This window comes from Daldinia loculata (assembly GCF_022478755.1).
Source record: "Daldinia loculata strain CBS 113971 unplaced genomic scaffold F4817scaffold_20, whole genome shotgun sequence".
Lineage (NCBI taxonomy): Eukaryota > Fungi > Ascomycota > Sordariomycetes > Xylariales > Hypoxylaceae > Daldinia > Daldinia loculata.
In genome coordinates, this window is record NW_026054874.1 from 118,001 (window position 1) to 131,312 (window position 13,312).

A 13,312-nucleotide genomic window follows, 5' to 3' on the forward strand; every position below is an offset into this window, starting at 1 on the left:
CCCACCTTATCTGGCAATTCCTCGGGTGAGACCGCGAATCGGGTCCATGGGATTTGGCATTGAAGCTTGAATTCAGACAATTAATTCTTGGATGCGCTACCTTAGACAACAGCAACGAGCATCGTAACCTTCACCCGTCCTCTAGCCTCCACCTTCCAATCGTCATGCCGTGGGACCATACAGGCATAATCTAAGTACGTCTCTAGCTTAATTGCATCAATTGGCGATTTTCAAGCCCGCACCTACAAAAGATCACCACCAATCACTAACAAGTTTCTTAACTTACAGCTTTACTCCTCCTCCTCGAACTCGCCCATACCATGCCGCCGCACCTACACCCGCGGTCGCGAATGACCTCCTCTCTCTTCGCCACGACCGTAGCAGCGAGCTTCTTCGTCGTGACACTCCCGCACATCCTGCCCTGTCCCGCGCCGCGGGTGACCTACGCCGACTCAGAAATAGCCGCAGACGGCACGAGGCGGCGGCGGCGGAGGAAACCAGAGCCAGCGGTCGTGAAGGACGGCATCGTACAGTTCGAGAGTCCGACAGAGGACTTAGAGAGGGTCGCTACTGAGACCGGCGGCATTGCTACGAGGGCAAGGAAAGAAAGAGAATGTCCCGTACCCAAACCGGGCGGCGTCATTGGTGAGCTGATGGGGTTTAAGGGCAAGTCGAAAGCGGAAGAAGGAAAAGGGCCGAGTGATAATACATAGAAAACAGCGAGCATCAGGTTGGAAAACCACTGGAAACTTTACACTTGCAATGTGTATAATGTTACCGTGCGAAGAATGCGTCGCAGTTACCTATTGCTCCACACTAGGATTATCACTAATAAAAGATGAACTCCTCTGTATCACTCCGGAAAATTGATAGACGGCCACTTGCTTTTAAAGGCTTTGGGGGAGATAGAAAGGTAAGTGGCACAAGCATATTGCATTGCTCGAGACCATAATCCATTATTTGAAAGTCTATCTTCGAGGTAACACATATTTCCAAGCTCAAGCGTTCAGCGTGTTTATCTCATCTCACTTGGTAGCTCGGGACCAAAATAATTATAGACGAAGGACAGTTTCTAGCATCATTGTCAGAAATGCAATTGAACTTTTATTGACCATTAGCCGGTGGGTTAGCATCCGGCAACTTTGGTGACTCCTTAGAACTCCTTTCGTATTCCCCGTCCTCCTAATAACTACCATGGGGTTGATAGCCATAAAGACCAAGCCGTCCCAACATCATGATGAAGTTTATCCACCTCTCAATAGTAATACTGCTCAAGATTTTGACCGTGCCGATGCGAAAGGCGACCGTTGCGAGTTCCTCGTTCCACATCAACTAATTAATGAAGCCGTAGACCTGCCTGAGTCCGATATGCCTCTGCATCCTCCTATGTCTGTATTTGCGGAACAAAGAAAACTAAAAAATTAACGCAAGGAAAGTCGTGAGAGGATAATATTACAGATAGGAAACGAATAGTAAAAAGGTATCACTGAACGTAAGCGGGAAGGATCCAAGCTGCTTCCTAGGATGCAGATTGCGGTGTCGGCACTTCTGTCTCTTCAACTTTCGCCTCGTCCAGGTCCAGCTTGGGCTTCTTCGCAGCGCGCTCGGACTCGGATTCCTCTACCTTCATCTTCAGTTCCTGGTTCTCTTGCTCCATCTCATCGAGTCGCCTCTTGAGGATGTTCTCTCGCCTATGGCTATCCTCCAGCTGTCGCTGGATCTCTTCACGTTGCATGCGCTCTGTGGCTGCTTCCTTCGCAGAGTTCTCGGCAGAATGGCGGTAGTTATCAGCGGTCTGCATATCCTGTTCCAACTGTTGCAATCGGCCTCTGTACAGCTCATTGACAAGTTCGAGCTCGCTAACGCGCGTCTTCAGGCTGGAGTTGGCGGCAATTAACTGTTCGTGAGTCTGCGGGACGTCGGTGATCTGCTGGTCGCCGTTCATAGGGGACTGGTGGCTAGGAGAGCCATCGGGAATGGGGTACTGAGTTAGACCGTCCGACTGGAAATGATCCATAGCTTGGAAAGCAGTCAGATGGGGATCATATAGAGACGGGGTCGCTGTGCGCGACACGGGCGAGTCTGTACCGTGGCCATGTCCGTTTGTGGCATTCTGCTGGTTCGCGCGAACGGCGGCAAGGGCGGCGGTTGCATTATCATGGTTGAAGTTGTTACCGTTGGTACTGGCAGGGAGGCTCTGCTGCAGAGAGTTGTGAGCATTGTGAACATCATTTACGCGGACGGGGTTTAAAGGGGGCATATGTTGCATACCTTTTTCTTTACCTGCATGTCCGGGCGCATTGTCTTTACGCGATTTCGGCTCTTGATAACATCGGTCTTCAAGGAAATCGGACGCGGGCGGCCGTGCAGCTTCAAGAACAGGCCGCAGGCATTGCATAGGACGGATCCCGTCTCGTCGCGACGCCATAACGGAGTAGTTGAAGTACCGCAATTCTGGCAAGTTGGCTGCGTAGATGGAGTATCACCGTTAGCGCCTGCAGCCGTTGTGGGGTGTGAGGCCATCATTTTGAAATTGAGTAATGAAGCTTTCAGTTGAAAGAGGGTTATACCGGCGGATAGAGTATCGCGATGGGAGACTGGGGAGAGATATCGATAGGGAAGGATAGGTTGATTGATAGAATTGATAGAACTGATAGAACTGATAGACGGGAAAGATTGAAGAATTTCTAGAAAGTGGGTGCTGATAAGGTTGCAACCAATCATAGCGAAGTACAAACCTTGTCTATACAAGGGTACCTGCGATTTCCCAAAGTTCCACGTCCGAATTGAAGGGGGGGGATTTCCACCTTTCATGTCAACAGCATACAGATGTAGGCAAGAAAGCCTCCTTACCTGTACACTTATTGGTACATGACTTATCCCGCGTCGAAACCTTGGTAAATCAACAGGTGCAGAATGCAACAAAATGCAACATTCCACTTACCCTTCCACTGCATATATAGCCCGATTTCCAAAATATCAAACTAATATGCGCGTCATGCTCAAAAGGGAAAAGGAAAGAATAGGTGCTGAGATAAAATAATAAGGCTCGATAACTCACCAAATTACCCGACGCTGTCGGAGCGTGCGCTGCAGGAGAAGAATTCATTTGGGGAACTGGTGTATGTGTCGCTCTGTATGTGATGATCATAAGTTAGAATGATGGATATCGCCAATGTATGTATGAGGTAATGTTCGAAAAGGTATGTGTTCTTAAAGGTCGAGGTTGCGATTAAGTTGCCATAAACAGTTCAGTGTTCGAGACTCAAGATGGAGTGAAGGGAGTGTTAAGTACGTGGAAGCAAGTCAACGAGACGTCAACGAGACCTGCACCATTGACAGGCATACTGACGCTTCCTAGTGACTAAGGTTACGGTGATAATGCCGCTGTCAGGTGTACACTTAGGTGTTGAATCCTTGAGATATCTATTTCGTTCTCTCCCTGGTAAGATACGCAGGCGAGTCGTAAACCCCGTCTGAGATATAAAACCATCACCATGACAATGTCCCCCTTTCACCCCCCCAAAAAACTTTGGTATAAGAAAATCATGTAATTGTTCAGGTGCAAACTCACCTCAATTGCGGCGAACTAGTTGCTGATCCCGCGGCTGCCAACGCGGAAACACCTGGAAGCTGTGCTACCGAGGCTGTCGTCGAAGAAGTCGAACTCGGACGTGATATTGGGTCAAGGGTTGCCGGTAACGGCACCGTGCCGTCCTCCATGACTGATCTGATAGGTGGTAATGCTGGTGATGCCGTACGTGTCGGGATCGGTGAGGTGATTGGTGGCAGATTGCTATCTGCCTGTAATGATGCCAGTGTGGAGGACGCCGTGGTGGGTAAAATTTCAAGGCCCCGAGTCTCCTCGGGACGAACAATCGTGGTAAAGACAGGAATCGAGGGTGGGTATTAATCGGCGCGAGTAACGGGAGCGTCACACCTTGACCGCCAATAATCTAGCGGTATGAAGGCGACTTTGATGTAGGTGGTTGCAAAGAAGCAGCACGCATTCATAGGTAGGCACTGTAAGAAATGTACTAAAAACCCACTGTATAGGTATTGGACCGTAAATCGTAAATCAGAACGAACCGATTGGAAGCTCACAGCTCAAGAGTGGAGCAACGGAGAGAAGACTTGAAAAGAATTGCAACTCATAAAATTCGACCAAATAGATATATACGAGTAGGTAACGTCAGTCAGTCAATCAATTACTTTGAAGTAAGAAATTATACGGAAGAAAAGGAAAGGTATGTAAGTAAGATGGCACGCGCCAGGAGAGAATGAAAAATCCCCTGAGCCTCGATGTAAGATAGACACGTAGAAATTTGATAAAAAAAAATATTATTGTTGTTATCTTAAGATACGATGTATATCCTAGTAGATATTATTAAGGGAAGTACATACTCCCTTTACTTGCTTTTTTCGTTACGTTTATGTACGTACATGTAGATTAGATTTCATTTTCTTGGCGACGGGAAAACTGTTTCTAATCTAGACGCTAAGGATTCTTAAGATCATCTGGATTGCAATTGGCTACTTTAATTCCCTTGTCAAACTACCTCCTAAGGTATCTTCCTACTCTTGATCGGGTAAAGCGCTATAACTGCATGTATGCAGTCCTGCATTTGTATACCTAATAATCACACCGACTAGCACCTTGGGCTTTTCTCCTATTATCTCGCCAGCTCGTCTTCGCTATGTAGTGTTATATAGGTTTCTATTCCATATTATACACCATATACACATCTCCCGTTTCCCCGATTCAAAGGCGGTTCAACGCTCTGTGGGGCAGCATTCATCTTTTCGTAGATAAGCCAGTATAGACCGACTCAAAGAAGAGATATAAACGGCCCCATAATCAAGTCCTTCTACTATAAATGTAGCCTGTATCAAGATAAGGTTCGAGTTAAATGGAGAGTTGTTCTAATTTCCTATATTTTATTTCATTTACTATTTATTCGTCTTCCAAAGTCTACCAGTATAGAGAGATAGTAAAGCCACATATAAGCAGTAGTCGGCAGTATTGTTACCAGCAGCGTAATAGATGTATACCTATTATACAAACACTCTAAAATTCCAAGTACTTGACTTTCACACACGTAGACAAACATATCATAAGAGTAATCATAAGAGTAATGTTTCCAATAGCCTAACTTCTCAGCCCTACAAAATCATATCCTATTCAGGTGAGGAATTCCGACTATATATTACAGAAGAAGGATACAAATAAAAGCAGGTACCGAAGCAAAGAGCGTATTAGGTTTTCAACAATAGACAGTCTTGTAGCGATGTCCCTATCACCAGCTATAAAGCACACGCCTATACTCAGTAGAGTTTATTAAAAGCACAACCACAGAAATCTTATATCAAGCCACCTTCTATAACCCTGTGTTTACCCGCCCGAAGTAAAACTTATATATCTAAATAACTTAGAGGGCTTTTAACAAATGACCAAAAGGTCGGGTTGGTACGGCCAAGCGAAACATTCACATCCTCCAAACCTAAGAACTCCCTTATTCCGCAACCTAAAACAACAAACACACTTATGAAGTATCCCTAGGCCCTGGGGTTCGATTCCCCAGCCGACCAATTCTTTTTTTCTTTTTCTTTCTTTTATTCCATCCTTGTCGCATAGTACCATACTCCCTAAATAACATCTGTGGTATTGAAGGACACCAGGATAATTGTTAAACGCAATGTAGCTCTTGAATTGGAGGATTTTATTTTCTTAATTTTCTTAACATAAACGAAGCCGTCACATAAAAAGGGTTGTTAAGCAGCCATGACTTTTGAATATAAATTGTATACTCTGCTAAGGACAGTCTTCCATGGCTGCTGCCTTATGTACATGTCATATCCTATTGTAGAACCTCAGTGTACCTTGGTACCCAAATCAGTATCCACCCTAGCTCTACTACTGGAGGGGCTAAGTGTCTCCATTAAAAAACTTCCGACTACCGATGTTTAAAGAAAAAAAAAAGTCCCAATCATTCACCATTGCCAATCATTTATCTTTATTTGCATCGCAAACCCAAGTTCTATAAAACATCACCACCATCACGATGCCGTCTACACATAAAAAAGAGAAGCCATGGGATACCGACGATATAGGTCAGTACTCATGAAGTCGAAAACTTATTCTTTAGAGTATCTAACATGACTATTAGACAAGTGGAAAGTCGAACCCTTCAAACCCTCAGATAATGCTGGTGGAACCTTTGCGGAAGAATCCTCATTTGCAGTGTAAGTACCCCTAGCTAAAATCCAAGGTGTCACTTCCGGAGTCTAACCTATCGTCAGCCTATTCCCTCGATATCGTGAAGTTTATCTTAAGGAGGCATGGCCTGGCGTGACGCAGGCGCTCCAGCAACAAGGCATCGCGTGCACACTAGATCTTGTCGAAGGTAAGGAATAGCATCCTGCCTACTAGATTAGCGCTAACCAAGCGACGGCAGGATGCATGACGGTCAAGACGACGAGAAAGACATACGACCCCGCTGCCATCCTCAAGGCTCGCGACCTCATCAAACTACTAGCCCGTAGCGTACCTGCGCCGCAAGCATTAAAAATACTCCAGGACGATATGGCGTGCGATATCATCAAGATAAGAAACCTAGTGCGCAACAAGGACAAGTTCATAAAGCGACGGCAAAGAATCCTCGGACCAAATGGTCAAACCCTAAAAGCTCTCGAGCTCCTCACACAGACCTACATCCTCGTCCAAGGAAACACCGTCAGTGCTCTTGGCCCTTACAAGGGGCTCAAGGAAGTGCGCCGAGTAGTAGAAGACTGCATGGCGAACATCCACCCGATCTACCAGATCAAGGAGCTCATGATCAAGCGGGAGCTAGCCAAGGACCCAGAGCTAGCGAACGAGAACTGGGAGCGGTTCCTGCCCAACTACAAGAAGCGCAGTCTAAGCAAGCGCATAGTGCCGTACAGAGTCACGGACAAGAGCAAGAAGGTATACACGCCCTTCCCGCCGGCCCAGGAGAAGAGCAAGGTCGACATGCAGATCGAGGCCGGCGAGTACCACCTCGCCAAGGAGGCCAAGAAGCGCATCGCCCACGAGGAGCGCATGGAGCAGCAGAAGGTCAAGCAGGAGGAGAAGAAGCGCCAGCGAGAACAAGACTTCATCGCGCCGGAAGAAGGGAACGGGTCGTCGGAGAGGAAGAAAAAGAGGCGGAAGAGCAAAGACGACGAGTAGGCGTAGTAGTAGTAGCGTTGTCGCCTGTACAAGAGGTTTATGTATTACTACTTCCAGCCGTGACCTTTTTTTTTCGAAAATCTTTACGATACCCACGAAATTCCGAAAGTACATCCATCATCACATCAAGACTTTCGGAGGGGTTGCCCCCCTTCCCCCAAACGTACCTAAACTGGCTTCGTGATGCGTAGACGATAAATTCAGGTATCTACGTAGCTCCGCGGTTCCTAGGCAACCAACCCAAAGTCGACAAGGTTAAAAAGGCCCATTAGCAGCCCCTCCATCACTCCTGACCTTTCAGATACACTACCCAACGAGGCCGTGGCCTAGTGGTTTTCATGGTATGAAGGTGTAGATAAAATCCGCCCGCCGGGTTTTTCGAAGGCGTTTCCGGGTTCGAGTCGGGCACAGGGCGGCAAGACAGGTCATCTTGCTACGTTCAAATGTGCGCGGCTCAAAGCCTAGGGGCCTGCTTTTTTGTATTTCTCTATTTCCCTCTCTCTCTCTTTTCTCTCTTTAAACTTTTTTATTTTTTATTTATTTGCTGTCTTCTATTGTTTTGATGGTGTTAAGATTCCGTTACGAAAAAAGGGGGGAGATTTTGGCCTCATCTATGCTTTAGACGGACGGCCTTACTGCAGAGACAACGGAAACGTTAGATTGTAATACTTGAACTCAACCTTCTGGCTATATTTAGCTTAATTAATGTTCCGTCGTACTACATAAGGTAGGTCACTCTTATTGGGCTAGTAGTACATTCACATTGGTTATTCGCAGTCATATATATGCAAGGCAGCTTAAAATAAAAAAGCAGTGAAGACTTAAAATCGCAAGTGTATTCATTCCTAGTACAGGCATATGAGCCGGGAAGAGAACGCCTTAAACACCAATATGCCTATCCGTATCTTCGTTGGTATCACGTCTAGCACGGTTAACTACCCCTAAGATCATCCACGTCTATCCGTCGACCACCATAGTATCGTCTCCATCAAACGCCGATTCCGGCTGCTCGACCACGACTCCTCGACCACGACCAGCTAATAATTCCCTTCGGATCTCTGGTCCGATCTTGTGGTGCCCGTGCGTCAATAGGAGGTCTAGGAGGGCCTCTCTCTGGTCCTCGGTGATCTCGTTGCGATACCGCTGCGCAAAGGCTAGCAGGCACTGGTGCCAGATCACCGGTAGCTTCACTTGCATAGCCGCTCGTTCACTACCTATGTCCATTGAAGCGCCTTCCCTGACGGACGCGGGATCCACGCTTCGGAAGCGTAGGAAGTGGAATACGAGGGAGTCGATGACTTGGTAGGGAAGAGCGTATTTCTTCTCTAGGAGGGTCTTGATGAAGACGTTCGTGGCGCCTCCGCCCTCTGTTCCGGCGGAGGCTTCTCGCGCTGCAATGTCGCACAGCCCCTTGATAGCCGCGCCGGAGTGTAGCACCGGTATAGAAACCCTAGCTAGGACGGCGGATATGATTGTGGCTTCCCGCAGGGTGCACGTGCCGCTCTCTACGAGAGGGAAGAGGAAGCCCTTGAACCACGCCGCGGGTTTATAAAGCGCTTTCTTCAGGGCATTAAACAAATGTACATTTAGTTTCTTCGTTTCGTGGATGTCTTCCCTCACGCGCTCGAGGAGGATCATCTCCATGAATCTTCGGACGACGATCGGGCTACTGGATACGAAGATCCTCGTAGCCTGGTAGCACGCGTTCGGGGTCCACTGGTCAGGCTTCGTGCATTCGATGATATCTTCCCAATGAGGTACCGTCGGCAGAATCTTGAACGGTTTTGGGAGTTGGCCAGACTTATACCTCGATAATATCAACCCGATCCTATACAGTGTCAGTAAGGCTAAACAGACTCATCGTAGAATCTAGTCGACCTACTTAGTATACACTTCTACGATCTTCGGCGATAGCTCATAGTCGTCATCCACAGGTCCCAGTTCCTGCCCTCTGTCGTTTCCAGATTCGTGTTCCGCTATCCTCGCTAGAATCAAATCGGCAAGGTTGGTTCCCGAACCTTGCTGCTGCGCGGATGCTTGACCTCCCCAACCGTGTGTCAATAACGGGTCGTCGTCCGTAGGTAAGAACTTGTTGAATGTGTCTAAGTCTTCAGGTTCAATCTCGATCTCCTCTACTATCTCCTCCTCGTCGCCCCATACTTCTTCGTCCTCGAACGCCTCGTTATCTTCACCATCTTCGTCAAACCGAGAATCGAAACCGAATGCATTGCTCTCCTTCGGCGGCCGCGGAGGTGCCACATCAATTTCTTCTGCTAACTCTCGGCCGATCTTCAAGATTTTCCTCGACGCCTTAGAGTCTATGTAGTTTTCTTGTTCTTCGTCATCGTCGCCGCTTTTAGACTTCCTCTTGGGAGCCTTTGCGCGTAGGGGTCCCGTAGCTACGAGATCATCCTCGAGGGGGTTATGCCGTCGCCCTTGGCGGACAGCAGTTGGTGTGGTCGCCTTCGGCATGTTTTCCTTGAACTGGTAAAATTGTCGGCTCGGGATGGTAAATTCAAGTATCACGACGTGGGGCGCAAATTAATTGTGTGAATGAATTTCCAAAAGAAATTCAAAATTTTTGAGGGGTGAGCGGAACTAATTCCGCCAAGCCGATTAGCGGATTAGTTCCCTCGAGGCTCGAGCTGAGGTCAGCTACGGTACGTACCTTTGGCACATGTGCTTTCCATTCCAGCAAAAAAATTGCATGTACCCATGTAGACGGACATTGATTACTAATTACCGAAAGTGTAAAAAAAGAATTTTGTAAAAAAAAAAATTTCATTAAAAAAAAAGTCTAGGTTACCACATTGACATGGTAGACAGATGTAGCACGGCTAGTAATGCAAAAATATTGTCCTCGGTGAGGTTCGAACTCACGACCTTTGGATATCCCAACCTATAGGTTGAATCATAGAAATTCATATAGAAATTCATAGAATTGTATGAGACCAACGCTCTAACCTACTGAGCCACGAAGACCTTTTTTTGTTTTTCAGAAACTGAGAATTTCAGAAACTGAGAACCCGGACTTTACAACTACCAGAATGAGAACTGCCAGAACCAGAACTAGAGAAGAACTGGAACTGAGAATATCAAAGAACTAGTAGTGAAACTTTCCAAGGTTTTGAATGAAACTTGAAAAGTTTTTAAGGTTTATAACTTGTGCAGAGTGGGCAGAAGTTGTATCCCGTGATTCAGCCGGGGGGCTAAGTGGGTCAATCTCTAGATTACCTGTCTGTTAGATCTGAGATCCACTTCAAGACATGCTGATATGGTGCGCAGTGAAGTTTGAACGGATCCATAGGTTGGTGATTGTTAAAAGGAGAACTCCCAAATAACTTAGATTTCTCGTATTATTGCATAAACCCGGTCCAATGCATTTTATAATACGGATCTGTACGGGTATATGCATTACACCAAAGAAACCCACGTCATTTTTGCTAAGCCCCTCCATAGAGCTACTCAACCCCTCCAACCCTATCCCGTCGCAAAATTCTTAGTTGATAGGAATTTACCTCCCAACTCATAGCGAAGAAACACTTAGGTTTGAGATTTTTTATCTATATACTTTAAATATTCAAACGTTTCCAGGATGCCTACGGAATTGGAGGAGGTACGGTCAAGAAAAATTATATCGTCTCATTCTTGCTGATAGTTTATTAGTTGGTTGGCTTCATTGCTGATCCTAAACCTGAGATTCGAGCTCTTGCGACGGAGCATCTAGTCCCCTATTCGACGTCTCAGCCCAGCATCTTCAAGGTGGATAATTCCAAGCCTATTAAAAACTTGAAGCTCTTAGTGAAAGATCATCCGGTATAAATCCTTTTCCCAAGATTAGAAGTAACTAAGAATCATAACTAATATTACCATAGAAAATTGCCGAGCATGTTATAACCATTCTCATCAACCTCGCGGCTGATCAAGAAATTCTGGAAAGCTTAGCTACGGACGACAAGTTCTTAGATGAGGTTCTAAGACAGATAATTGTCAGTAGAGAAACGCATGACTAGCGGCTCGATTCAGATCCTTGTTGATCCGCTGAACACTCAGCTAATTATACGTGCATTAGATCGCAACCGAACCTAACGCAAATCTCCTTTCCATGCTACTAGCAAACCTTTCAAAATGGGACTCCCTAAAGAGGGTCTTGAATAAGAAGCAGCCATCGCCAACCGAGCTTGGATCAAATGAGCTGGTTTTAAACCAACTAGTCGACCTATTCGTTAAAGGCGCGGACGGATCGTATAACAAGAACGCAGATTTCGACCATTTGGCTTACCTGTTTGCTGATCTAACAAAACATGCCGAGGTCCGGCACTATTTTGTACGGAAGCAAGAATATGATGGGGTAATACCTATCACAAAATTGAAGGTCTTCACTGAGTATAAGTCAAACGTTAGGCGGAAGGGAGTCGCTTCCACTCTAAAGAATGTCGCCTTTGATGTACCTTCGCACCCACTGTTCCTGTCGGAGGATGACATCGATATCTTGCCATATGTGCTGCTGCCGATAATGGGGAACGAGGAGTACGACGAAGATGAGATGATGTCAATGCTTCCCGATCTTCAGCTTCTTCCCCCTGATAAACAGCGCGAGGACGATCCGAACATCATTCAGACGCACGTCGAGACACTATTACTTTTGTCGAGCACTAGGGAGGGTAGAGAACAGATGCGTAATGTCAAGGTGTACCCAATCATTCGGGAAACCCACTTGCGTGTTAATGATGAAGGCGTTCGAGATGCCTGCGAGCGGTTAGTTCAGGTTCTGATGCGTGATGAGGAAGATCCAGATAAGGTAGATCGTGTCAAGGAAATTGGACAGGACGACCAAGACGGCAACGAAGAGGATGATGACCAAATCGTCGAGGTGTAAATGGCACAGCATGTGTGAACTTATTAATGCCCTATTGGTAAAATTGTCCTATGCCTGCTGAGAATTATTAGAGCCTACGGGGTTATTCGAGCCGTTTAGCTACCTCTGTCAAAACAGACACCAGTAGCCTTCTGAAAGCAAGTCGCTCAGCTCGGATTCTCTAGCGGGTACACTGCGTCGAGATTATATTAGGTAGCCATAACCCTCTGGGGTTCTTGGCTAATGTTATGCCCTGAAACTGGGAGCTGTGGCTGACAGGTGGGAGGGCGGCATAAGTCAAGCCCACTCTAGATGGCTTCCGTTGCATCAGCCAAGGCGAATCACGCGGTATTAATCTGCCGTCTCTGGCTCCTTGGAAATTAGAACCCTCTAGAGTAGAGGTTTTATCCGAGTAGGTGCAGCAGCTAGCGTCAGGCTTTCAACACGAATATAATACCAAAATCGATACCGAGGACAGTCTCACGAAGGCGACCTACACGTGAAAAAATTGTTAAGGGTTCTAGCTACCCGCTCGACGAAAATAGTAACTCGATTAATCCACACCAAGGACAGAATCCAGCATCCAGCACGTCTAAACGCTGGGTCCTCGTAATTTCGAGGGTTGAATAAAGCGGACCTTTGTTAAAGCTTCGCAAGGAGCAAGTTAACTAGTCTTCGAGATCGAGGGCTGAAAGGTAACAAAAATCTACTAAATTGTGTCTATGATTGGTCAACGTGATTGGATTCGGCTGGAGGTAGGCCTTAATGTTATGAATCCTGAAACTTTTTGTTCTACCTGCCCGAGAGGGGGCATTATCGTAAGGACTCGGAACGCTCAAAGGTCGAGAGCGTGGACGAATTCTAGCACCTAATTGGTTCAACCGCAACCAGCCACTAAATATACAGAAACAGCTCTTACTCATTAGATGTTGTTAAAGGGCTATTTTAGTTAACATCTATACGATCCACCTGCGATTTGGAGCAAGGTCGGTCAGTTGGTCAGTCCTGGTGTCTGCTCACTTGCGGAATCTGGTCTGATGGAAATTGAGAGTATCGAAAGAGAGGTGTTACAAATTTCTAATAGAGCCGGGCCCAAACGAGACTACCCTAACCGAGGACCCCATCGGATACGCACATGTAAGTTCTAGGGGGTTATGGGTGGTATAGATGTGATGGGAAAACATAAAAGCTTATAACATACAATGATATCCATGTTGACGTAATTACGGGAATGGATAACAAGCATT

At 46.5% G+C, this 13,312-nt stretch overlaps 6 protein-coding genes and 1 non-coding gene across 7 annotated transcripts; 3 read left to right on the plus strand and 4 right to left on the minus strand.

The window, feature by feature from the left end:
- Nucleotides 1-145: 145 nt before the first annotated feature.
- Nucleotides 146-954, plus strand: F4817DRAFT_87965 (uncharacterized protein). Its single transcript, XM_049308003.1, has 2 exons — nt 146-194; nt 289-954. The coding sequence occupies exon 2, from the start codon at nt 321-323 to the stop codon at nt 711-713; it is 393 nt and encodes a 130-aa protein (XP_049159691.1). The 5' UTR covers nt 146-194; nt 289-320; the 3' UTR covers nt 714-954.
- Nucleotides 954-2,526, minus strand: F4817DRAFT_364924 (uncharacterized protein; the record flags this gene model as incomplete). The annotated part of the gene is made up of 2 exons (XM_049306811.1): nt 954-2,200; nt 2,272-2,526. The coding sequence occupies 2 exons, from the start codon at nt 2,524-2,526 to the stop codon at nt 1,520-1,522; spliced, it is 936 nt and encodes a 311-aa protein (XP_049159692.1). The 3' UTR covers nt 954-1,519.
- F4817DRAFT_87928 (uncharacterized protein) lies at nt 2,423-3,961 on the minus strand. Its single transcript, XM_049308002.1, has 4 exons — nt 3,575-3,961; nt 2,945-3,134; nt 2,739-2,893; nt 2,423-2,466 (listed from the first exon to the last, which is right to left on the minus strand). Exons 1-3 carry the CDS (start codon nt 3,721-3,723, stop codon nt 2,816-2,818), a joined length of 417 nt encoding a protein of 138 aa, XP_049159693.1. The 5' UTR covers nt 3,724-3,961; the 3' UTR covers nt 2,423-2,466; nt 2,739-2,815.
- Nucleotides 3,962-5,962: 2,001 nt separating this feature from the next.
- On the plus strand, nt 5,963-7,703 carry F4817DRAFT_88018 (eukaryotic type KH-domain (KH-domain type I)). Its single transcript, XM_049308004.1, has 4 exons — nt 5,963-6,111; nt 6,168-6,243; nt 6,301-6,404; nt 6,456-7,703. Exons 1-4 carry the CDS (start codon nt 6,063-6,065, stop codon nt 7,205-7,207), a joined length of 981 nt encoding a protein of 326 aa, XP_049159694.1. The 5' UTR covers nt 5,963-6,062; the 3' UTR covers nt 7,208-7,703.
- A 318-nt stretch (nt 7,704-8,021) lies between these two features.
- Nucleotides 8,022-9,895, minus strand: F4817DRAFT_335469 (Bystin-domain-containing protein). The gene is made up of 3 exons (XM_049303022.1): nt 9,876-9,895; nt 9,090-9,805; nt 8,022-9,035 (listed from the first exon to the last, which is right to left on the minus strand). Exons 2-3 carry the CDS (start codon nt 9,677-9,679, stop codon nt 8,165-8,167), a joined length of 1,461 nt encoding a protein of 486 aa, XP_049159695.1. The 5' UTR covers nt 9,680-9,805; nt 9,876-9,895; the 3' UTR covers nt 8,022-8,164.
- Nucleotides 9,896-10,062: 167 nt separating this feature from the next.
- Nucleotides 10,063-10,189, minus strand: F4817DRAFT_t82. The gene has a single exon. It is a non-coding gene; the product is annotated as a tRNA-Met (tRNA).
- A 300-nt stretch (nt 10,190-10,489) lies between these two features.
- Nucleotides 10,490-12,410, plus strand: F4817DRAFT_88036 (DUF383-domain-containing protein). Its single transcript, XM_049308005.1, has 4 exons — nt 10,490-10,823; nt 10,874-11,023; nt 11,083-11,196; nt 11,280-12,410. The coding sequence occupies exons 1-4, from the start codon at nt 10,803-10,805 to the stop codon at nt 12,084-12,086; spliced, it is 1,092 nt and encodes a 363-aa protein (XP_049159696.1). The 5' UTR covers nt 10,490-10,802; the 3' UTR covers nt 12,087-12,410.
- The last annotated feature ends 902 nt before the right edge of the window (nt 12,411-13,312 follow it).